The following is a 26806-nucleotide window of genomic DNA, read 5'->3' on the forward strand; positions in this document are numbered from 1 at the left end:
AAAGTTTTATTTTTGTATTACATTTAAGGTATGCTTTGAAATTTTACAAAAATAATCCAAGAAAATTATGTACATTCTGATTTTCTTTTTTAAAATGCAAGTAAGAAATGCCTTACATTATTGAGATAATGACCTCCTACATGCCTCCTTGATACCTGGTGCCACTGACTTGTTACAAGAGAGAAAAAAAAAAAAGTATATTTGGCCACCTGTGACTGAATTTAAACCTGTATCCAAAGGACAATCCAGCCACATCATGAGAAGGGGTTCATTCCAAAATGATACATATCTTTCTATCTAGCTATCTTTATATCTATATCTATATATATATCGATAATTATATATATCACCATTATTTAAACATTTTTTAAATAACTTTTAAAATACTTATTATGTGTCATATTTACAAATAGGATATATATTTAAACAACTACCATGAGGTGGCTGGTAAAGTCCTTTCTCCATAAAGAATTAAGATTTTTTTTTCTTTTGGAAATATTCTGGAAAATGCGCTCTGATTTTGGAATGAAGCTCTTCATGAAAATAAGTGATAGGAAAACCTGAGAATAGTCCATGATGTATTTGTTCGTGGATTTTGGCACGGTACATGTGCACACGCATGCCCACCCCCACCCACACACACACACACACACGCACACACACACAACATTACATTAAGATATCTAACACAACATGGAAAGAGACTGACCAGTAAAATGTGTAGCAATGGCTGGTGATACGGTTAGTGTGGAAGCAGAGCTTATACACATCAGCAACATGAAGTCTGAGTCTCATGCACAGTCTCATGCATGCCACCAAGACTGTGGATCAACATACAGTATATTGTTACAGTATATTGTTAATCAGTGTTGCCATACAAAAGAGCAGAGCCTGTTGAGGCCCACTGAGATACATCTGAATACATTCATTCGAATCTTAACTTCCAGTGTTATGAAGCAGTGTCACTATCCAATGTTTATGTACTCTGTGATTCTGACATAGCAGTATTTGTTTTCCTTTACACAACACTATATTTAGACATGAATGTTCCTGGCCGGTACTATTTGTTACTCTATATAAAACATGACACTGCCACCTTGTGGACTTGATCAGGATTAAGATCTCAACTCTTGCAGCCTCCACAACTTAAACCAGGGGTAGGCAGCCATGTGCCATGGAGGGCCGAGAGGCTGCAGGTTTTCATTCCAACCAGAAACTCAACGGGGTGATTTCACTGATCACCTCACCTTCAAGCAGAGAGGAGGCACTAGTCAGTGAGATCACCTGGTAGAGTTCTTGTTGGGAATGAAAACGTGCAGCCTCTCGGCTCTCCATGGCACATGGTTGCCCACCCTTGACCTAAACCCACAAGCACATATGTAAGTTAGCGAATCGTATTCTTAAAAAATAGCATTTCCAACCCTGTAAAATATCTTTCTATGAGTAATTTATACGAAGGACAAACAAATGCATATCCAGAAAGTGCACAACACCAAAATACAGTACTACACAATCAGGCTCAAGTGAGTGTTGAACTGAACTGAACACGGGTTGTGAACTCCATTAAAATGAAAACAATGGTTTACAGAAGAGTAAAGAACCGCGGTCATGTTCCCTCTGAATTAAAACATGTAAAATGTAAGGTGAAGTGGTATTTAGACCAACAAAATACCCATCTGCTTCAGATGTGAGTAAATTGCTTTGCAGTTACAACACGACAGACAACACACAAATGATTTAGAGGTAACTGTTTAGTGATTGAGGCACAATTGTTCAAATCAACACCTGATAAGGCCTCTAAAAGCTATCAAAATACACGTTCCAGCACACATTTCTCAACAACGACTGATGAGATTATTCTTCTTACACATTCTATTTATTTCTTTCCTTTCTGAAGGCCCACCCTTTTGATTGAGGGTTGTGCCTCTGTGGTTGGTAAGGCCACTTCTCTTCTGTTCAGGTACAGGGGCTTTAGGAAGAAAAAACTCCAGATGAAAGAAAAATCCCCAAAAAAAGGCTGCTTACTAAGTGCTGGTGTTCAGAATTATGCTAGCCTCTGCAGTTAAATGTCACATTTCCCGACTGATCTCATGTGCCACTTTCCAAAAAAAAAAAAAAAAGGAAAATATTGATATATTGTCTTTGTGAGAAAAAAAAAAAACCCAGTCATATCAAAAACATATTTTTTTTTCTGTCAAGTTCACAAAACCTACACAGGTCCAGTAGTACAAATATAGAATCTATGTTTTATAAGAGATAATCAGACACAACATGTGATTCCCTGCACATCTCATTTGCATGTACGTGTGTGTTTCTGATTGTGTATGTCTGTATGTTTGCGTGTGTGTATGGTTGAGTTTGTTCATCTATGGTACATGTGTGTTTTCGGGAAAGAGACTTGGAGTCTGTTCTGCTAGATCTGTCACAGCCGTGTCTCCCTCTCTGTGCTGTTGTCTGACGTTCGCTGTGATTGGTCAGAATTCGAGATGACAAACTCTTCCTTCCTGAGCGCTTCCAGCTCCGTGCCGCCGTTGGCCAGAGCGCCATGGATGGCATTCCTTTCCTCCCTCTTCAGCTGTTTCCTGAGCAGAATGAAGCCCGGGATGCACAGAATGAACGAGATAGTCCGCAGGCCCAGAGTCAGGCCCAGGTAGGCTATCCTGAGGAACGAGGAGGATAAAATTCATTAAAATACAATTCATTTGATGCTGCGTTTATGCTGCCAGTGACACAGTAGCTGTGTGGGGGAGACGGTGCAGCAGTAAACCTCTACAAAACAAATGTTGAAGGGTTTGAAACTAAGCCTACAGTAATTCTCAGTTTAGTCCTTTGAATCAAATTTGCGAAACATGCAACAGAGCCAAATTCTGCTTGCTGAGCTGTATTTGTATTTTAAGCATTTCATTCAAAAAATGCTCTAAATCTACTATTAAAAAATACCCTCTGTAAAACAAATAGTATACTGTCTCACAATAACTTCAAAATAACGTGTCAATCCAAACACAAAAAGGCAAAAAAAATGTCAGTATTTCTTCACTGTGTGGTTGGATGTAAGCGTGGCTGAGTGAGAGAAACCATAAATATTAGTCAAACAAGGAGAAAAGAAGATTTACCATCATCATGTTAAAAATGGTGGCAACACCTTCAAAATGATGAAGATCACAAAGTCAGGGGTTAAATTTGCTCATAATGAAATATTTCCATTGCTAGGTCTTAATATTGATCAGAGCATATTGCAAGGAGATAAATAAAGAAAAATATGAAGATGAAAGTATCTTTGTCTTGAACATGCAAACATTTGATGTGCACGTTTGCATGTATAAATGCATACATGCATTGTTTTGCTATCTAAAGTAAATTACAATCCCCTCCTCTCTCTGTGAACTATGTCCTTTTCTAATTTCCTGTAGCTACGTTCCTGCTGTGATAACAGTATGATACTTGCAGTAGATAGCTGTTTTCAATTTGTACATTGTATCGGTCCCTATGGAAAAAAAAAAAAAAACACTAATAATTCAGTATAAAAGCGTCTCTGTCCCTTTTTCTTATGCAAACGTAGTTTTTCTTCCTTTGATCTTGTGTTTTATGTGCACGTCTGAGGTTAGAATATGTAAATCTAAGTCTATTAAGCACGCACCAGAGCAGCCCTGCCATTGCTTCCAACACCTACGCTTTCATTTATTCAAATCTCTTTAATTCAGTCAGATCTTTTGGTGTGGGTTGGGAGGTGAAAGAGCGATGCGTGGTGAGGGGAGCTCTGACAGGTCGATCTTACATTTGGAAGATTTCAGTAAAACTCAAAGTGTGTGGCTACTACCTGTAGGCCGTGGTGTTGTAGATTCTGCAGGCTCCTATGCCTCCACACCTTTTCTGGCCCCATTTCAGACAGGTGGTGTCGATGATTGCTCCAAAGTAGATGGGCGCTGGGATTCCCGCTGTTGAACCATAAATACATCATGAATTGAAACATTAGACAATGCATGGTGAGCACTTTGGCATTTGGCATTTTTGCTTTTATTAGGTAGTTCAATGTTAAGAGAAACAGGAAAGACTAGGAGAGAGAGGTGCGTGACATGTGGAAAAAGACCGTCAAATCATAACAGAAGTTATCATAACAGATAATGGCCACTCCCATGAACCAAAATCTTCCCCAAGAGCAAGCACAGGGCGACGGTGGTGAGGAAAAAACCCTGTTAACAGGACCAAAAACCTCGAGCAGAACCCAGCTGTGGGTGGGCGGTCATCTGCCTTGACCGGGAGGGTTACGGTTGGCGTTAAGACCAAGATATTGATTTTACATGATATATGCCTTAAGAACACGGAACCACCAAGACATCCCATAATAACAATAATAATAATAAACTATTTAATACAGCTTCAACAATGATTGAAAATGCTCGTAGTGTGTTCAACTCAAATAATATCTGGCTTTACAGCCCCAATCTGGAATTGATTTTGGGGTAGCACAGCCGTTGTGTGGAGTTCTGCAACAACACAAGTGAGAGCTTATTTAGTTAGTTAGTTAATTTTATTGACAACAATATAAAATATTTGCGTCCAAACATTAAAATATCAATTTTTTGATCATTTCCAAAATCAGATACTTTACATGTGCAGGTTTATTAACTGGAGGACGGGAGGACTGTTTCATTGTGTTGTCTGGGTCAGGAAGGCAAATTAAAGCCTCATGAGGAGACAGGATCAGAGTTTATGAAGCACAGGAGGCAGAGATCACAGTAACACTGAGTGTAGCTGTGTTTCCATCAACATATTTTTATTCATATTTTGAAGTATCGCATTAGAAAAGGTTGATGAAATTGGCAAAATTTGAAACAACATCCTCGATATCGCAAAAAAAGGTTTTTACTTAAAAAAAAAGTTTTCAAAACTTTTCACAGTAATTTGCATAATGTAGTTCAGGAAACCTGCATCAATTCACATTTTCTTTCAAGGAATGATCAAGATGCGTTGAAATACGTGAGACATTTTGGATTGACACCCAACTACTGATTAAATTTTGTGCTCTCCCGTCATTTTCAAATTGCAGATTGGGGCTTTAAACATGAGAGGAGTTTTGCGGAAAACTTACCAAGGGTGCGCGTTGCCAGAGCATGGAATCCCAGGGCCAAAGATTTCAACTGTGGTTTTATGCACCTACGTGAAGAAAAAAGTGTCAAGTTAGTGATCACATGCTGTTATGAGAATGTCAAGATATTTCATACAGCCCAGGGCAAAAGTAGTCGTAAATTAGATTATACTGTACTTTCAAAAAGCTCAGCTTGTCGACATGTGTTTGATCTTAACCTTGCCAGACACTTTAACTCAGAGACAGAGTTCATCGCATGCAGTGAAAAGTAACTGAATCACATCAGGTTTGCTTGAAAACTTTCCATTTTCACTGAAGAGTGGCCTATTTGAATATAATGTTTTAAATAGGACGGCTTCACCTTTGGCTGTTCGCTAGCCATGCAGCTCGCCTGCACGTGTCACTCAACTTAAATGACAGATAGCCTTCTAACATTATAATCCCATCCCAGCTCAGACTGCTGCTACCGTGGCTGGGATGGTCTCTGCCTTGAAGCTACATGCCCTGAAATAAACAAATCCTTCTTGGCCCTCCTGGTTTCCCCAGCACTTTTCCTGCTGCCACAAAGACTCACTTTGACTTTGGTTGGCGCTTCACACAGAAGTAAGGTTGAAAAATGTTTTTTTTTTTTTTTTTACCCATCACTTTTCACAAATAAAATCTGTCTCATGTAATTTAATCTAATCTGTCATCTCATCTGACAATATTGCATTCAACATATGTCTTCTACAATTCACAAAAACTCTTGTTCTTCTCTTGTAAAGTGCTTTGAGCTGCTTTTCATAACATGAAAGGTGTTATATTAATAGTTTCTTCTTCTTCTCATTCTTCTTCTTCTTCTTATTATTATTATCATAGCATTTAAGAAAATTCTGAGTTGTGTTTGTGAGCCCAACCAAGTTGTCTAGCCAATTAAGTGATATATTATGACCTTTGTTTGTCAAAAACTAACAATAACAATATTATGACCTTTGTTTGTCAAAAACAAACAAAGGTCATGATTAATATTACCTGAGAAAATATGTCTTACTAGTTCAGGTGTTCAAAGAAAGCGCTGTTTATGATGACTAAAATATTGTTGTGGTCAGTAGTACAAAGGGTCGTCTTTAGCAGTTTGATTTGGCTAATATGAAAAGAACTAATATGAGGGACTGAAAGGAAACACGGCCTGGTGAACACAACACCTCTGAGAAAGTGTCTGACACCTCATACTCTCCACCATGTCAGAAAAACACACCAGAAACTCTTCACACCTTTCTGGTACAATAGTAATTGTTAAAGGCTGGAATAAGAATGAACTACAATGAAAAAATCCTGATGCCTTGTGTATAAAAATGTGCAAAGATTCCACCATTAACTCATATAATTAGGCCCTCCATGATTACTGATCATTTCATTTCATTCTGTGTGAAAAAATGGTAAAGTTGGAGCCATACGGAAAAGAAAAATTTGAAAAAAAAAAAAAAAAAAGTCTTATTAATAAGATATGATCTCCCCTAAAAACATGGTGCAAGAAATTTGTGGGTCTCTAAAATATGTATTGACAACATGCAGGTTTTTTTTCTCCATATAAAATCTGGAGGCGGCGGCAGCTTTTAAATTTCCAGTTAAACACATTTTTTCTAGTTACTCTAGGAATACTTAAGAAATATTATAGGCGGCCATGCGTTGTGTGTTGCAGTCACTACAGGAATACCACAGTAATATTACAGGTTGATTTATCCTCCTAAGCAGAGAACCAGACCCTTTCAGACCCGCTGCAATAATTCAATAATCTGAGCCTGAACATGATCGTGTTGAGCTTGTAACAGATGTGAAATGCGTCCATTAAAATGAGACTGGTGTGAGTGAGGATGTCTCCTTTTGTTAAATACCCTCTGCCTGTTAAATGATAATTATTTTTTGCGTGGAGGGAGGACTGGCAAAGTGGGAATTTCATTTTACGGAAGAGAGAGAGGGAGCTGCATCCCTTACTCAAAACACAACATGTCTTGCAGCTGCGTTACGTTTTGAGCTATTGAGTGGAGAAATTGGTATCTTTGACGGAGTTTACACTGTGTGGTTGTTGAATGTCAGTACAAATTGGTGAGTCTAGACAGAATCCTCTTTTCTTCAAGTCTGACGCACACCAAACCAGACGTTTCTGTTGACTTTTTAGATCAGCGCAAAAACTCTCCCATTGAGCTCAGATGACAACAAGACTTTGACAACAGATATTTCAAGCTGCGCTGGAAATATCGGTTTTCATCTGAAATGTCAAGTTGTCTCTGCTCAGCCAGTTATCTGAGGAAATCAGAAAAGTACAGCCCAAACAATGGACTTGTAAGGTACTGTACATTGCCAAAAACTGTCTATTTTATTTTATCTTACTGTTAACGGTGCTTAGGTACTTTGGAAAGGATTCTACTTTGACTGATGATGATGATGATGATGATGATGATGATGACTGTGACTGGACATCAGGCTTCATAACTCTACAGGGATCATCAAATGGGCTGTCCAGTCACCAGCCACCTATGGGTTGAGGTGTATGCAATGTATGTAAAGCCTAGCTGTCTCAGGGATTAGGAATTGTGTGTCACTGTGATCTCAAATGGGCACTTCCCTTTCGTCACACGTTTTGTGGAAGTGGACCCACAGCATCTCCAGAGGGCTCAACAACTTTTTTTTCCCCCTGGCATCCCAGAACCAGCTGCTCCACTAACACCAGGTCTGCTGTACTGCTTCCACTGCACTGATTTAGATTCAGAATTCAGATTCAGAAACGTCATTTATCCCATACGGGCAATTCAGTTTACAGCTCCCAGTTCACACAAAAGCACAACAATACAACAATCATTCATTGGCCATACAACTCTAATGCTCAATTGTCAGTAAATCAGGCGAGCTAATGGTTTCCCAGCAGCAATATCTTGTACATGGCTCATATGCAAAAACAAATATTCAATCAAGGAAAATGAATAAATAGGATAATAAATAAAGAAAGAAAGAAAGAAAGAAAGAAGCACAAACCTACTCATTACAATTGGCATTCATCAGCCTGATAACTGAAGGGATAAAAGAGTTTGAGTAGCGGTTTGTCTTCCTAAGGGGTGCATGGTAGCGCCGCTCCTATAATCTTGCACTACACCGCACTACACTATCTGCTGCTGCCACTGTTACAAAAGCCCTATTTGTGGTGACTTTCTCTTGCAACTATTTAAAAGCCTTTTTTGTCAGGTCCATGTGTATGTAGCTGTGTACCTAACTAGTGCCACTTTACTGCAGGGAAACAGCCCACCAGCACACGAGACTCTCGAGGATGTAGCAGTATTTGTTAGTGAAAGCACCAATCTCTGATCTGTTGAAGCATCTCACACACCGTGCTGTGCTGTGTCAGGGTTGCTGGGCCGAGGGAGGTCAACACCTGTAAACTGAACCTGTGTCGGGGCTGGCGATGTGCAATCTTCCTCCACAACCTTCTGCTGTGCGAGTTAGGCCAGTAGAGGCACCAAACAAATTGTGAGTTTTCCGCATTTTCCAACAGTTTTTCTGCTTCAGCCTCTCTCTTTTTATTTTGCTGCTCCATTACATCTTAAGTGTAGACTTGTGCGTTGACACTGCTGACTTATCTACTCATGCATCTCAGTGGGGTTGCAGGGTTAACCTGCTGGATGGCATCGCTTGACAAGGACACACCAAAGAGCAGCAGGTGTCCAGTCCACTACAGTGATTTACAGTGGCGTGAAAGGAGAGAGGAAGAGGATAAGGATATTTTGTGGGTCAGAGTCAAGCTCACAATTCAAACATACAACATATGTCCAAACCTGTCAAGTCTTTGGGGTCATTCACATGTATCTGCTTGTTGTTCACAGTCACAATTCATAAAAAGATGTCCCTTTCTCTCAGTCAAAAAGGACAATAGTGCTGACAGTGGGTATAAATTTTGGCAAATTTTGTGTGTATAGTCCGGTGCTGATGCTCAGCTTTCTACCATGTGGTCTTTGGTGGCAGGTGCACAGGTATTGACATCACCTGTCAGCAAAGATCAGCAAATTCAGTAGCATGGTTTTTGCCATTAGATGTCAGCCTTTACACAGAGTTGGGTTTGGTAGTCAGGCGCTCTTTAAATTTTATTTTGGGCTCCTTTTGATTTTTATGTCATCTAATGGTCAAGTCATAACTAATCTGTTCCTGTGTCACTGTTAACATCAAATGATCAAGATTATTACTCAGAATCAACTTAATTTTCTCATTCATTTTTGTGTTATCCTTGCCAATGTTCCACCATCAAAACAAAAACGGGCACTTCCTTCTGTTGGTCATGCAGTGTCTTGTCTCATTAAACTCTGTTGGCCTCTTCCTTTTCTCATAAGACTTTACATTAATCTCAGAGAACTGACGTAGAAAAAAAGGCACACAACAAAGAGAGACATTAAGAGAGACGGAGACCAGTCAAAACAAGAAACAGAAACACAGCCAGTAACCTAATTTTGCTCCAATGAGGCCAATGTATTCCAACAGAATCAGCTGATATAGCTTTAGGAGATCTGGTATGTGTATGTGTGTGTGTGTGTGTGTGTGTGTGTGTGTGTGTGTGTGTGTGTGTGTGTGTGTGGAAGAGGGAGAGAGAGAGAGAGCAAGAGAGAGAGAGAGAGAGAGAGAAAGAGGAAAGAGAGAGAGATTCTTTTATACTCCATCAATAAAGCCTATTTTATCTGAGAGAGGAAGATAAACACGGCAAAAGAAAAGGAAATAGAGAGATGAAGCAGGCAGTATCCACAAAGATCAAATAACAAGACCTTTGCTGCCTCAACATGTCAGATGGCACCGTGCTGCAGAAGAACATAGACTAGCCTATTTTATTAAAATGCCTTGGGAGTAATCAGTCTATTATTCAAAGAAAAGATTCAGATAAGCTGTATTTAAGTTACTGTGTTCATAGCCAGGCTCTGCAGCCGCAGACGCAGTGGTGGTCAGAGTGAATCTGTAATATCACTGACTTGTCAATTAGTCAAAAAGAGTCAAACCTTACGCTGCTTCCAACCATAAAGCCAAAATACAGCTGTTTGTTTTGGTGAGCTGGGCTGGCGCTTCTCAAAGGTTAGGTTTAGGGACTTGGAGTGTTTTCGACAGGATCTGTTCATGTGTATGTTAATTAAGACACAAAGATGGAGTCCACCTTGAGCCATGTGCTTTCACTTGGTGTGAGCAGGCAGCCAGTGCAAGTTTACATCCCTGTTATCTTTGACACCAGAACCTGACTGTGCTGCTTCACTGTTTCTGTCAGGCCCAGAGGTCCAAGTAATGCTTTACATTTATTCATGTTATTGTAATACAGTAGCTTTTTTTGTGTACTGGTACTTTTTTTTTTTATTGTATTATTGAAAAGTCAGTAATTTTACTTCAACTTAAGAACATTTTTGCTTGAGTTTTATACTTCATTTACTTTACATTTTAAATCACAACCACTACAGAGAATGAATGATCAATGACAGCTTGTGGGACCTTTCAAAATAAAAGTCCAGTAAGCAAAGATGAGAAGAGGAATCTGGTTCTACTTGGTTGGTTCTGCTTTTTGTGATTTCCAAATTTCTGATAAAAGGTGCACAATGAAAAACTGCAGATGGTCCAAAATGTGGCAAAAGTGTGGAAAAACATCACAATAACGTCAGTGAGCTGGCCTGACAATGAGTACCAAGTAGACTCAACCAGCATATAATGTGCTTATTCCACATTTGTCAGTTTAGAGTCTACAGGGTCCTCACTTTGGCTATTTTGCAGAATGCACCTTTAAAAGAATCATTGAAAATGAAAAGAGATCGCTGGAGGCAGAGAGAACAAAGCCCTGAGTCATTTCTCCTCAGTCTACTCAGCTTTTTCAAACACCTGCTGCAGGTGTCTCACTTTCCAGCTACACTGCCTCTGTGTCATCAGATGACCTCTTCCCCTGTTTTTTACTCAGTGAATGAGTCGCAGTGAAATGTAATATGTGTGAATGATGCACATCAGGAGGTTACTCTTTGTATCGTACCATCTTACTATCACAATGCTTTAAACATTGTTCCATAGAAAAAAACAGACCTTTCAGATCACTAGAATGTATACCATATTGATATTCATATGTTCTTTATGTGCCAAATGAATACTTGCAAAATGCAGAAAAGAAGACAAATTACTCCATGGTGCCTATGTGAGTCTGATAGCGCTTTAACACCAATTGCTTAAATCTTGTACAGTGTCTCATTTATTCCATTTTTTTGTAAAAAAAAAAAAATACACAAATAAATAAATAAATACATCGGTATACTGTGGGTTGCCTAGAGCTTACCACAGTTCTAGCCTATGTGGTGATACCTGATATCCTGGACTGCAGAGGTAAATTGATGCCTATTATAAGGACTAATATCATCATAATGATGTGATCAGCAAATTAACTGGGTAATGCTTGCTTGTTCCACCTTGCTGAGCTCAATTTTGATGAATATCCAAGAAAGTGGCCTTCAAGGACTGATTCAAGGACTTCAAGGACGTTTTATTACAATAATCAACAATATTCTTCTCCACAGTAGCTGTCTCTACCAGGGATTTCACCGTCAATCATATGATTGGATCTTATGCAACTTATCAATATTCTTTAATAAATCAATAAATGCTGCATACACATACACTCTCTCTCTCTCTCTCTCTCTCACACACACACACACACACACTCACAAACACACACTTTCAATTCAGAAAAGTGCTCAGAAAACTAAATGGTAGTGTTTTCTGAATAATAATTGTAAGTCATAAATGCACCAAATCATTGTCTCTGGATTCCTGAACCCATGTGGAAGCAAAGTGAAAAATATTCACTTCCCAGGACGCCTAGTAACGTCAGTAAGCAGACTAAACAGACAAATGTTCAATAGCAGGAAGACGCACACAAATAAATTAAAAAAGCCTTTATGGGATATCGCTCTGCTTTGAGTCAAAGCCCTGTACTGAAAATGTTATTCAAGTCAAAACAAAAGATATTTGCTTGTCCATGCACATGATTGCACGACATAAACTTACACTGAAGTCACCATTTAGGCCCAACAGACAAAATATGTGTAATAAGCACAAAATGGGCAGGAAAGTTGGAAGTTGAGCTGAAATGGTTGACTCACTGATGAACTACTTGGTTATTCCACATTATTGTCAGTTGAGTCTAAACAGCCTCTTAAATGAGCCCTCAATTTTGCATAGTCACTTTAAATAACAACAACAAAAAAAATACTTACACCTTATTTGCTCAACTTACAATGTCAATCTGAAACAGCTTTTCTTCAAAATAGCTACTAACTGAGAGTGTCTTGTTTTTCTGTTATCTATATTGAGCCCAGGGGAAAGAATGCGAGTGTTTGAAACTATAAATTAAATCATGAGTCTGACCTGATGAGCAGCATGTAGCCTGGTGTCCCCCCCAGGGAAATGATAAAGGAGGTGATGACGGAGAGAGCCAGGAAGTATGGGAACATCCTGTCACAGTTGTCCCTGTGAGGGCACTGGCCGGTGCTCGCTGTAAAGTTACCAGCCACACCGACACAGCTACAGTTAGAGAAGACCTGGAGAGACACACACACGACATACACACATGACCCTGAATGGCAGGACTAGTAAATACATACACACACACACATACACACACACACACACACACACACACACGCACACACACTAAGGCATATGCATACTGTATGTGAGCTACCGGAACACACACATATACATACATACACATGCATGCACACACACACACACACACACAGAAAAACATGTTATTTCTGATGCAGATGCTGGTCCTGCTGGTGGAACTAGAGGGAAGGTCATGGGGTCACCAAAATTGCTTCGATTCATCTTTTAGCCAACATGAATGTTGACTCAAAAAAATTCAGTTCTCACAACCACCACTGCTGCTATTACAATCGGATCGGGCCACATATTTTTGTACAAACCCGACCTGAGCCTGAGAGCTTAGTAACTGAGCCCAACATTTACCGCCTGAAGCAGCCTTCAGTGTTGTAACCACATGTCACGTAACCACATTTCATGGCAATCAAAAACTTTATGAGATATAAGTGTACAATATTAACAGTTTGATTTGTTGGTGGCGCTGCAAGAAAGGTCATGGGGTCACCAAAATGGACAGATTTCATGGCAGTCCACCATAAAGTTTGAGATTTGTCCTTTGCAAAATTAGAATTTTCACCTGCTGGTGGCGCTACAGGAAATGTCACCAAAATGGTCAAGTTGCCAACATGCCAACAGGAATACTGTCACCAAATTTCATGGCAATTCACCAAATAGATTTTGAGATTTTCCAGGAGGAAAGGTCATGAGGTCACCAAAACCAGAATGAACAAGTTTCATGCTCGAGGCAATGCTGTCACCAAAATTCATGGTGATCCACTTAACAGATTTGGAGATACGGCCCTCTTGACCTAAATGCTCACCGACTGACCGACTGACCGGCCAACACAGGCATTTATAGACCCCCGATCCCAAGCAAGGCAAAAATACTTGCATATTTTTGGATAGTAGTTATTGATCGGGTTTACTCTAGAGGATTTGCAGCTGCATGACCTGCATTGTTCACGTTGCCATTTTGGATGGTAAAAACGCCTCTAACCAGCTAGCTATATGGAGACAAAATGTAGGTTTCAGTTTCAGAGTTTGGGCTTTCCTCCATTGCGGAACATCTGGAAACAAACCACAGAAAGCATTAAAAAATGTTTTGCAAACTGTCATGACATGAGTGAAAGGGATGTATTTGCTTTTCCTAAAAATACATGATATGTATGTAACATGAGCTGTTACTGCATTTAACTATAGTGACAGAATTACACCCACAGTATGAATGGCTAACCTCAGCTTCATACATGAGGTCCACAGTGGGGAGCAGCTAACTTGTTAAAGACATCACCTCTCATTCATTTTGACCTGAGGTACACTTCCTCCTGAATGCACTTTGTTGTGTACTCCAAACCCTGCTGCTCCACTTCAGACACAATAAAATTTAGGCTGGGCTGTATCGTTTTTGTTTCCTATACACTGTGGGCTTGAGAGGCCCTTTGAGACCAAAGTGACTACAGGCTTTGAATAATTTTAACTTGAACTTGGTCACTTAGCTTGGTTAGTGACAACAATAGTTTTTCTGCTACTCTATGGCTGGGCTAATAAGTGCAGCAGGCTACTATAGATGCATTGTTTGTCTCATTTATTTTCATCACTGGTGACATTGAGATGAATATCCCTTCCACAGGAAAAGACTTCTAAATGCCAAGCAAACTGAGTGCAAATACACTGAGATAGTCCAAACATGAAAAGCTGAATACACCCCAAAACAATTCTTAGTCTTTGTTTATTATTATTGTTATTATTATTAGTTAGTTCTAAACAGATCACAATACAGTAACCTCAGTGTTTCTAAAACAGTCTTCTCATGAGTATCATGTTCAAAGATTAGGCTGCCACTCGTTTTCCTGCCCTCTCCGGTTTGGCCAGAAATCTATAAAAAGAAATTCCCTCCTTCTGCCCTTGCTGATATGTACAACCAAATGCTGAACATGAGATCACTGTAGTCCAGCAATATGCAGCATCACAGATGTCCAAGATGGCACTATGCATGTCAAATGACCTGAAAACATCTGTCATGTCTGCATGTCCTCTATATTGACAGCTAGGTGAAAACAGGGAACACTGCAGTGTTATTGGTGATACAGACAAAATCAAATACCACAATACCTTTGACTGAATACCTCACTACTGATATTGGAGGGATGACTACTAGTGAATGCAACCTAGAAATATACATGCACACCCAAGCCAAGACAAGGACAGGTGCTGGGCCAAAAACAAGCAAACAATGAAACAAACAAACATCTCTCACACTGCAAGGCTCCAATTTACTCCAGTTTATTGCACCAAAAACACTGTGACATTTTAAGCAGCTCTGTTCTTCGTCAGACCAGCAGTGTTTATTGTGGTGCAATAAATTGGAGTAAATTGGATGACTACAGGTGCATTCATAAGACCTTTACACACAAGGGATTCCTAGTCTCATATCACAATATTGATAGAATACTGATACACTATCACCCAGCCCTAATTTATATCATAACAGCAGCTGCAGCTGCTCATGCCTGCACACTCATCAAAAACATGCAGCAAAATCACTGGGTAAGTGTGTTAGAAAAATGTGCTGCTTGTCTTATACTAAGTAAGAAAGAACAGAGTGTCAGTGCACAATGTTCAAACATAGCGTTCTCATGTATCTTCTTGTTGTTCATATTCGCTCTCACCACAGAAGGTAACGGTAGCATCTTGCACTGAACCCCACTTATCTTACTTCCCTCCCAGGTGAGTCTCCATAGCAATAATGGCGTGTATGACTGTGCAACAATCATGCACACTCACATGCTCAACTTTTTCTTCAGATAACTCTGTACTATTCTACTGACTTGTCTCCTTGCTGCAAGAGAAATAAAGCCAACTGCTTTGACTTTGGTGACCTCGTGTTCATTTATGAACTTTCCCAACAAAGTGTGTCATCACAGTATAAAGGCATAGCCTTTAACCAGAGGCTGAGGTATAAGGGCGTTTTCACACCTATGTTTGGCTGAATCGACTCTAACACCTGGACCGAGACCCTGTCAAGGAGGAAGTCTCTGTTGGCACGGCTACCAATAAACACTAGAGCGGTTTGAACATGAAGCGACCAAGAGTCAACCCAACTACAGGAAGCACTATGTGTTCTGGGCTAGCTCAGTTGTGCATTATGGACTGCAATTACTAACTGAAAGAAGCAACTTAATATCAACAGCAACTAGCAGTTAGCAACACAGGAATACAATGAAGACAAGGTCGACATGGAGCAACAAGGACATGCAATGCCTTCATGACATTTAGCCCAAATGAGCGCTGCAATAATGAAACACCCACACCCATGCTGAACACTATATTGGCCAAATGTGTTTGTACAATAAAGTGAGAGAGGAAAACACTATCCCTGAAGGGAACATTTCCTATATCTGCCTTCAACCTAGTGACCCTGACTGATGAGCAAGCTGACAGCTCCCACATGGCTTTTGTTGATACATTTTGGTTTGTTTGAATTTTTTGTTGTGTGAAAGCCAACTAAATGAAATTTGAGCCATAGCAAACACACTGCAGGTGTGAAAACTGCAGTAAAATTGGCTGTTTAGATAAACATTCTGTCACACTCTGAATCTCTTTTCCATGAACAGTGTATCACAGAAAAACATCTCCAGTCTCTCTTTTCTTTTCCAAATTAAAAGGCATCTGTCTGTGTGTGTGTCTCCTGCACCTCCTGTCTTGTGCATTGTGTAGCTCACCTGCACACCTGTTCTGCATCAGCCTCATTAGTCCCCTGACTCCGCCCACCTCACCTGCTCCTCCTGCTCCTATCAGTTTCCTGTTTGTCTCCCGCCCACCCAGCTGCTCCTTATCAGCTCATTAGTCTTCTCTGTGTTTATAACACAGTCAACTGTTCAGCCTTTTCCACACAGTTCTTGTACCAACCTTACTCACTGTCAAGCTCATTTCTGCCATGCTGTTTTTGTTTACCTGCCGTATGTTGAACGTTTTTACCCTTTTGTCTGCTGTTTTGGTACCTTTGCCTGTGAGACTGATTGTGCACAACCATCTGCCTCTCTGGATCAAAGTATTCTTCCTGTCATCTCGTCAGATTTAGCTTAAGATCAAGAGGTGAAAATGACTGTAGTACCCCAGCATCAGCCTGTGGCTGAGTACCTTGTCAACTTACTGTGTTTTTCCCAGTTCCAGCTGAGCTGGTGCAGCCAGCCAGACAGGGAGAGACATACGTGATCCCATTCTCTCCACAAACTGGGTCCCAGTCGGTCCCTGAACATATGCAGTTTGAGTTGCAGGCTGCAAACACAGAGTGTTCATTGTAGGAAATCTTATCCATCCTGGAGGAGAGAGAGCAAGAGAAAAGGAGGAAAGATGAGATATTTGTTACATCATTAAGTTTGTATATAACATCCTCTATTAGTTTACATACTTATTTAGATGTGTGTGTGTGTGTGTGTGTGCTTTTGCGTATGTAAAAATAACAATGATCATAACTAATTATTATGTATATTTTACAATGTGACAGTGTAACTCACTTGTGGTATGACAGTGTCACACCGGCTACCTTGGCATTGTCACAGCTCATAGCAAAGAAGAAAAGTGACAGGACGTAGCCGATCACAGACGTGCCAAAGGCAAACCGGGCCGCTCCCATAATGTTCAGTTTGAGCCTCTTCATCAGCAAACCACCAGAAAACATCCCGAGTGCTACAGCTGGGATGTTGATCACACCTGAGATTAACAGAGACGACACACCACCAACCAAGATTCAGTTCACTTGTTTAATGTTGAAACTGTCTTTTCTGATGATGAGGGTCACTACTTTTGCCTTATTTGGAGTCAAAAATTAATTGATATATTCATGATTCCATTAGTTAGTTGATGAATTATATTATTCTATTCAGGATGACAAAACAGAAGAGTGGAGAGAAATGTGAGAAACTTCCCACTGAGAAAATGTAACTTGCTCCACAATCAGTGCATCATGATTAGTTTCAAAACTCAACTCTTACCATAGATAATGTGCTTTAGGTTTGACCTTGAAACAAATTCTGAAATAACTGACAGTCCCTGACATTTTTTTAGCTACATACTGTAGCAAAGCCAAGCTATCTTGCTTGTAGCACATTTTCCTGGCAACAAACTACACAAACTCCGTTGCTAGGACTGCATGCATGTAACACCTCAGACACTTTTCCTGTGATAGGAAAGATACACAAGACAAGACTGCAGTTTCCAACAATTTGTTCTTTTCATAACTCCATTTGATATCAGTGGTGAGCATAGTTTTTAATGTATCTACTCATTACATTCGCAGTGCTCACTAATAATGCATTCTCCTTTACATGCAGCCAACTTGGTTGATGCTGGCATCACTTCAGATGAGCATTACAGAAGATGCATTTCAACTCTTTCATCTCTTATTATCAAATATTGCATTTTGCATTACATAATCAAGCACTGTTATATTCACAAAGCCTCAGTCTAGTCCAGCGCAAGTGGACTGATAAAAACAGACCAATCTAGCTCTCCTCTCTTTTACACTGTCCTTACTCTAAAACTGTCTTTTTCTTATTGTTTTTGGGTTGGGGTTATGTTTAGGTGAGTTAGAGTGGCTCCCTCTGCCTGATGGTCACTTTAAACCTGCATTTCAAGATACCGTAATGGCTGCTCCGTCTGTGTGTGTGTGTGGCTCTTGCTTAGCCTGCAGAAACTGCCAATGTAGCTCATGTGCACTTCTGCAGAAATGCTGGAGGATTCCACCTAAGTGGATAAATAACAGCCGGGCATTCTTGGCATCTGTTCCAGATGACTAGAGAGCCAAGGAAATTAGAGACCTGGACTGGAGTCCAGCAGAGAGGGCACTAGGTGTACTCTGGTGCATTGAGTTTGACTCATTCAAGCTGAGGATTACCATGAAGGACAAGCCAGTGACCAGAAGTGGGATACTCTCAACTTTAAGCTCAATTCATGGGATGGAGCTGACAATCAGTGTTGCTCTCTCCATTCGAATCCCGAGTGAAAATTAATGAATCAACTGTGTACGCAAAACTTCACCTGGGATTAGGATATTCCAGAGTACTACACCCACAGATTGAATGCCAGTCAAATCTTCCTTATGTATGAACAGAGCCATCATATGTGTTAGCGCTTTTCAATTCAATCCCATTTTATGTGCATGGCACAATATATAATTTATTTGTGCTTGCTGTTCCATCATATGTTACAACAAAACAAAGCAAAACAACAACAACAACAACAACAACAAAAAATAAAACAAATTGCAGCATATACTGTACCCATCAGAAAGTTGGCCTTTGAGGCAGACTGCCTGAAATGCTGCTCGATGTACTTGGGCTTATAGGTGACCATGCCAATGAGGGAGTTCAGCTGGATGATGGTGACACATAGGTAGATCAAGTATACAGGGTTTCCCAGCAGCGTTCGAAGAGTTGGAATAAAGTCTGGGGAGGCACAGATATGAATAGAAACACTGTTTACTATGATTTATTCTATAATTACTACTGTACAGGCCACCCTTCTGTGAACATGAGGTAGCATAGGCTGTGTTCACACAGTGTGTTTTGCATGGGAAAAGTGCTGCCTGCTTGCCTTAGTTTTGGAGAAAATCCAAATCATAAAGTTCCAGATATCCATTAACTACATGCATGCATGAATGAATGAATGAATGATTGATTGTTTTTAATTATTCAAGTGTCCTGCCATTAGCTGGCCCATCCCATACAGGATAAAGGACACCTTTACAGAGTACAAGAGTCTTTACTGACATAGGGATATGTAAAAGTGGCATAAACTGAACAGCACACACTTTGTAGGCTTAAAAACAGGAAGCACACTACTCTGCCAGCACATATATAAGCACTGAAAGCATCCTTATGTGATCACTAGGCAACAGCAAATTCAGCTTCTGTCAGTCTTATAGCCAGCATAACTAATGACATAAGTTAATATAACCCTCGCCATTTCCTTATTGGCATAAAACTACTATTAACTTTTTCTCCATTTCGACCTTAACCTGTTTGTGTTTTCATCAAATTAAACAGCAGAGAAAGGAGTAACAAACATGGACGATACTTTTCTGCCACAAGCACATTAAAGAGAGATATTTTTCAGCTTGGAAAGTGCTAGGCACTTCCTCAAGAAAACAAGAAAGGTGCCCCAAGTGGATAAACACAAGATGCCTGGAGTGCAAAAGCAGCATGCAAAGCACTTAAAACTCATTAAAACAATTAGGAAATGTCACCTCCCGCTGGTAGATTTATATCTTGCCTGATCAAGGCCCATGAGGGTACCTAAACTGTAGTTCTCATTTGGAGGAAACAAGATTGCCTTGTGAGACTATTAAACTTGAGTTGGCAAAATGTGTCTGCTGTCAGAAGGCTGCAGTCTCCAAAGCCTGAACAGCTTAAAGGGAAATCTCAACTTAAATTCTACATTGTCTCATATTTATAGCTATTCATCTAATACTAATGTTTAATTTTATTCTTTATTGGCAGCACCCCTCAAAATCCTCCCTTACCTTTGGCCATCTCTATGAAACTTGCATGTTCATCAGCCGGATACTTGTGCTCCAGAAGAGAGGGGTCTTTGATGAAGCTGGTCTGTTCTGGAGGGCACGGTGCTGCGCCCTGGTGCCCTGACATGGGCAGAGAGCGGGGCAGGAACCAGAATGGGATGGCAGAGAGCAGGGTGATGACCCCAGCTATGAGGTAGCCCAGCCACCAGGCCCCGACCCAGCGAGCATCTGCTGGGGTGATGGTGATGGTCTCTGTGGTGAGGGTGAACAATTAATCAATCAATATTGATGTTTTCCACAAGTACTAGCTTAGAATTATCTTGCAGGTGATACAAATCTTTGAAGCTCCTACATGGTTTAATGAAACAAGCACAAACCTTGCTTGATTTAACTATACATATCCTTAATGCCAACAAGGGCAAGCAAATTTGGAAGGATGGATAGGCCTCAACATGACGTGACTTTCACAGTTCAATCACATGAACTCTTTCACCGTCTAGACAGTCTGTCAATTTTCATAATGATGTCTGGTCTCGCACTTAGAATGCTTAGACATGCATTACTCCCAACATGCTATTGGTATGTTAACTCACCCATGTTTACAAATCCAATGTCCACATAGATTTTGGCACACAGGGAACCCAACAGGTAGCCGAACACAGGGCCAACGACCGAAATGGTCTGCACGCAGCCTAGGATATGATAAACACACCCAAAGAGACAAACACACATTAAACACACATATGTCGCCAGACAAGCATAGACATGCAAAATGCATGCACGCACACACACACACATACACACACACACACACACACACACACACAGCAAATTGCTTACCTCATACAACCGCATAATTGAGAAGAATGATGGTGAATGAGTAGAAAGTGATCTGTTCACATAACTTACATACATTACATGTTCAAAAGTATTGGCCCAGCATTGCACCCACAGGAGCTTTCTGACATCCCATTCTAAATCCATAGGCATTAATAAGGAGTTGACTCCCCCTTTGCAGCTACAACAGCTTCCGCTCTCTCCTGGGAAGGCTTTCTACAAGGTTTTGGAGTGTGTCTGTGGGAATTTTTTACCCATTCATCCTGAAGAGCATTAGTGAGGTCAGATGCTGATGTTGGACAAGAGGGCCTGGCTTGCAGGCTCTGTTCTAGTTCAAAGGTGTTGGATGGGGTTGAGGTCGGGGCTCTGTGCAGGCCAGTCAAGTTCTTCCACACCAAACTCAACCAACCATGCCTTTATGGAGCTGCTTTGTGCACTGGGGCACAGTCATACTGGAGCAGAAAAGGGCCTTCCCCAAACTGTTCCCACAAAGTTGGAAGAACAGAATTGTCCAAAATGTCTTGGTGAGCTGAAGCATTAAGATTTCCCTTCACTGGAACTAAGGCCGAGGCCGACCCCAGAAAAACAAGCCCGTAGCATTATCCCTCCTCCACTAAACTTTATAGTCGGCATAGTGCAGTCAGGCAGGGAACGTTCTCCTGGCATTCACCAAACCCAGACTCGTCCATTCAGATGGCCAGATAGAGAAGCATGATTCATCACTTAACAGAATATGTTTCCATCGCTCCAGAGTTCAGTGGCAGCGTGCTTTACACTGCTACATCCGACTCTTGGCGTTGTGCTTGGTGATGTAAGGCTTGCATGCGGCTGCTTGGCCATGGAAACCCATGCCATGAAGCTCCCGGAGCTCAGTTTTTATGCTGATGTTAATGCCAGAGGAGGTTTGGAGCTCTGCAGTTATTGCCACTTTTTTTGGCCACTTTTATGAACTATGTGCCCCAGCACTCAGCAACCTCGCTCTGTAACTTTATGTGGTCTGCCACTTGGTGGCTGAGTTGCTGTGGTTCCTAAATAATTCCACTTTGCAGTAATACCACTTACAGTTGATGGTGGAATATCTTGAAGGGAAGAAATTTCACCAACTGACTTGTTGCAATGGTGGCATCCTATTACATTACTATTACAGTACTTCATCCGAATTTAGAGAGCTCTTTAGAACAACTTATTCTATCAAAAATGTTTGTGAAGGCAGATTGCATGGCTAGGTGCTTGATTTATACATCTGTAGCAATGGGACTGAATGAAATACCTGCATTCAATGATTAAGAGTGGTGTGTCCCAATACTTTTGACTATATAGTGTGTTGTGTTTTGCTGTTATTTTCTATTTGTCAAGCAGACAGTTACACAGACTCCCGCCTGGGTGTGACCATGTAGAACCATACACTTTTATCATTCACGGTTTAACAGATCGGTTTAAGTGGTGTAACATCATAGTGATGGACCCCAGTGCAAATGTTTTTGTTTGTCCCTTCTCCACGTAGACACACATGCTCTACCACCTTCTCTATCATGTACAAATTAGCAGGCATATCTATCACAGAGCAGACAAATGAAAAAAATGTCTACTTCTACTAGGAATAAAAAAGCAGTATTGTTTGACAATAGCAATAAACAATAGCAATAAACACTTTTTTTTTTTTAGCAATAAACACGTTTTTGTTTATTGCTATTGAATTGCTATTAAATATATTGATAATAAAGCATATAGTGTGTATACACATATCAAACACATATCAAACACATATCAAACCAACTAGAGGCCCATCCACAGTACACTAGGATCACCACAGATTCCTTAAGAGCTCCTTCTGGTGCTCTGGACATCAGTGGGACTTCACGGCCTGCAGACGCAGTAGTTATGCCACTGCTAATTTGCCTCTAGAGCAGTCTTCGCATCTAATCTCATATCAAAACAACAATTTGTCCAGGTCAATCTATATGGACTCGTTATCAGTGAAAAAGTAGTGACCAGTGCATTTCTAATTCTGGGTGATGATTTCCTTACCGACATATAGTGCAGCATTCTCCTCGCTAGTGAAATCATCTATGTAAGAGATTCCCAGAGGCTGGACAGGTGTTTCTCCAATCCCACGCAGGACGTTCCCCAAAAGCACATAGATCCACATGGACAGGTTAGACTCTCCTTCGCAACCTGGAGGAAATGAGGGAAAAACATTGATGGTCCCACTGATATTCCCACTTTAGTGACATGTCGTACGGTCTGTCTTATACTGTTAGGCGTGTGTGCATGTGTGTGTGTGTGCGTGTGTTGACTCACACCTCTTCCTGGCACTTCAGGCAGCTCGCCATCTTGGGCCAAGTCTGCTGGTGAGCCCACGTGACACGGAGAGGGGTTAATGGTTGAGTTGATTGTCCAGCGCACTGATGTTTCAAATTCATAGCTGTATACAAAACACCAGTGTAGCTGTTAAACCAACAGAGGGCATTATAGACAAGTTTCATACAGTGGTTCTGAGCGCGAATCGATGGATTTTGCATTATTTTCTGTTGCTTTCTAAAGTAACATGTCTGAAAATCAGAAAGATTTGTTCAGTCTCTGCATGCTACCTGTGCACATTGGATGATGTACACAATGTCCAACATCCCTGCACATATCTTCCCTGCATTCTCAGGAGCCAACCTTGAGAGACTCTTGCAGGCTGGGCATCATGCCTATACTCGCCTGCAACAGTCCTCTACAGTGCTCGGAAGCTGTCCAGGATGCCAACAGCTGAGTCATCTCTGCGTAGCAAGGTGATACTGTGTTGTCTGGGGCCGCAAGAATGATTCCAAACCTCTCCTGTCTTACTCATACCAACAGGGGAAGAGCAAGATGGATGGGAAGAATAGCATGCAGTAGCTTTTATTCATTTATTGGAAATGCATCAATACGTAAAAGAGTTTCTCAAGGCATCAAGAACCGTAGTCCCTTGTGCCAAACAGAGCCACTTTTTGCTCTCCTGAGTAGGCTCCATAACCAATTACAGATTCTCCATGGCCACCACCACAGGTTCTCTGAAGCCTTTCACAGAAATGCAGATCAAATTCTCTCCTGTCTGTTAATATTGGCTAACGTAGCCCAACTGTCAGTCCATACCAACACACCCATCTGGTTCTCCCCCAAAGGCCACACATCACCTACAGACCACACCAGACAGGTCTGGCCCCAACCTCGTTCGGAGGGTTGTCCATGAACAACAATAGATAGGAGACTGGCTTTCCAAACAGTCTTTCCTTCCATGAGCAATCCAGGTTTCCTCTAACTATTGGAGCACTTGCACTGTGTTGACACAATTTGAGAGGGTGCAATTACTCATCCAGGCTATCCCCTCAAAGACAAAATGGAGTCGACTGCCTGGCTGCACTAATTCCAGAAGCTTCTTTAAAGTAAGCACATCGAAAGGTTTCTGTGTCATGCATGCATTCAGCGGGCCAAGATCAGAATTTCCAGAGAAACAAATCCAGAGAAACAGGCTTTTCAGTAACAGTTCCTGTATTTCTTAAGAGAAAGCATCAATATCTTCTTTTGAGGTCACCATACAAATGCCTCATGTAACCAAAAGGAGGTGGAACACAAAAAAACTGTTTTGGGTATTCTGAGGTATTGAAGTACTCTGTCTCTCCAGTCTGCCAAAACTTACCACAGGCTTTCTAGCTTCTACTCACTGACTGACCCTCATGCACCAATGTTCCCAAAACAGGTAGGCTGTTCCACAGGGGTCAGTCAATGATCGCCTGTTAGGCTTCATCAGTATCGCCTTTGCCTGCAGAAAACCCTCCTAACACATTCACACTCCCTTTGAAAGCAGAGACAATGTGATGGACCAGATCCAGCTCAGCCAGAGGCTTGCCATCGTAGCAGAGTTATCTGCCAACAAGGGGATGCTTGGACTGGTACAGGCTAAGCCTACTGCAATGTAAGAGATGTAATATTGCATAGGAAAAAACTGAGAGAAACACCTTTGCATCTTCCCTCACAGATTTTAATGTGTGCAAGATTAAATAAAATATTAATTACAATGTAAGAAGATCATGCTCAGTCAAACTTTGTGAGCTTCCACAGAGATGTCAAGAATTTCATACTGTGTAGGTTTTATGGACCAATATAATGTTTAAATATGTTTTTGTTTGTTCTGAGAGGAATAAGACAGATGAATGTACACCTTTAAAACTATTCTATGATTCTGATTTTTTTTTTTTTTTTTTTTGAAACAAGCACAACATTAAAGCATTATGTCAACAAGTACTAAAAATTGGTTCAGGTGATATAAATGTGTTGGAAATCAAGCACTACCAAAGATTTCACAGTCTTTTATATGCTGAGTATGTTTTATGACTATGGCATGCGGTCCATGAACACTTGATATTTAGATTCATAACACTAAAAATGCATAGGCGTCAAACTGAAAAGAATAAAGTTTTATCTAAACTCTGAGTCTAGGGTAAAGTCGACCAACAGAGAGGGCCTTGGCCCTTGCCACTCACCGTCCAATGATGAAGTGAGGCAGAGCAATAATGAAGGTGCCGATGGACATCAGAACACAGCCAACAGCAATGATCTTTGGCCGATGGAGCTTGGCCCCAAAGTAACTGACAAAGGCTATCACCAACAGGTTACCTGCAGAGAAGACAGAGACAGAGTAAACATATGAGTTTGGATTTGATGAAGTAGCAAATAAGGAAAGTAGCCAGATATTGCCTGGTTACAAACTGCCATTTTTCAAAGACACAATCTATAATTCTCCTGTTGTCTTGCACGCTGGCCATAAACGTACCCTAGCAGCTGTTTAAGTCACCAGACTGGATTTTGGCATTAAATGGAAGACTGACCTCTTGTATGAAAGAACTAAAGCATGAGGAATAAATGTGTTTTGAAGCTGTAAGCAAGTTATGTATTTTTGTATTTTTATTGTAACCACTCAAATAAAATGTAGGTGTGTACAATGGAGTCTGAAGCTGTAGCCTCTGACAAATATCTCCTATTTTTTTATTGTAACACATATTTCTGTATTTAGGGTGATTAACTTTTCAGTGTTGTGTACATTCATAGATCGGTAAGATTGATGAGGCTGTGTACTCTTAAGGTGATGCAAACTCCAAATCATTTGGGTTATCCACAGTTTATAAGTACAGTATACAACTAATGTATTACATGAAATTAAAAAAATAAATAAATAAACAAATGTTATTTGTCAGAGGTATCAAACTATTAGGCCTATTATTAACCTGGCCATCTTTCCACTGTCACTTGAAGTCCTACTGTAACCAAAGTGGTAAAGTGTCTTATTTATTATAAAGGTTAATTGAGCAAGATGACGTAAAAACCTTCCAACAATCCTTCAGCTTTTAGCAAAAGAAAGAAAAAGAACAGAGATGGCCAGCACTGATAAATGACAAGTAATTCAAAGGATTGTGCAATTGCAGTCTTGTGACGGCAAGAACAATCAATAAAAAGTGTGTGTGTCAGTGTGAGAGCATCAGCAACATAACAGAGAGAGAGAGACTGAGAGAAATAAAGAGGGACATGGTACTAGGAAAAAGAGTAAGGTGAAAGAGAAAAAGATGCATTTATTTAGGCATACGGTGTATGCAAGTGGTGCATATCTAGCCACTGTGGCCAATCACTTGGCCTCCTCTGAGGGACACCTGATCAAGGTAGGGATTTGCATCTACTGCTAGGACTTTGGTCTTCTCCTTTCCTCTCCT

At 40.6% G+C, this 26806-nt stretch overlaps 1 protein-coding gene across 1 annotated transcript in view; it reads right to left on the reverse strand.

Moving 5' to 3' along the window:
- Positions 1 to 16: 16 nt before the first annotated feature.
- LOC115370183 (solute carrier organic anion transporter family member 1C1-like) overlaps positions 17 to 26806 on the reverse strand; it is a 48537-nt gene continuing 21747 nt past the window's right edge. Inside the window, exons 4-15 of the mRNA XM_030067085.1 lie at positions 25586 to 25718; positions 23375 to 23502; positions 23106 to 23252; positions 20834 to 20932; positions 20244 to 20492; positions 19003 to 19167; positions 17239 to 17434; positions 16875 to 17040; positions 12485 to 12657; positions 5090 to 5154; positions 3818 to 3935; positions 17 to 2660 (exon numbers count right to left, since the gene is read on the reverse strand). Coding sequence (XP_029922945.1) covers positions 2423 to 2660; positions 3818 to 3935; positions 5090 to 5154; positions 12485 to 12657; positions 16875 to 17040; positions 17239 to 17434; positions 19003 to 19167; positions 20244 to 20492; positions 20834 to 20932; positions 23106 to 23252; positions 23375 to 23502; positions 25586 to 25718 — 1877 coding nt within the window. The 3' untranslated portion in view covers positions 17 to 2422. The remainder of the gene's footprint in view (positions 2661 to 3817; positions 3936 to 5089; positions 5155 to 12484; positions 12658 to 16874; positions 17041 to 17238; positions 17435 to 19002; positions 19168 to 20243; positions 20493 to 20833; positions 20933 to 23105; positions 23253 to 23374; positions 23503 to 25585; positions 25719 to 26806) is intronic.

Source organism: Myripristis murdjan, chromosome 13, assembly GCF_902150065.1.
Source record: "Myripristis murdjan chromosome 13, fMyrMur1.1, whole genome shotgun sequence".
Classification (NCBI taxonomy): Eukaryota; Metazoa; Chordata; class Actinopteri; order Holocentriformes; family Holocentridae; genus Myripristis; species Myripristis murdjan.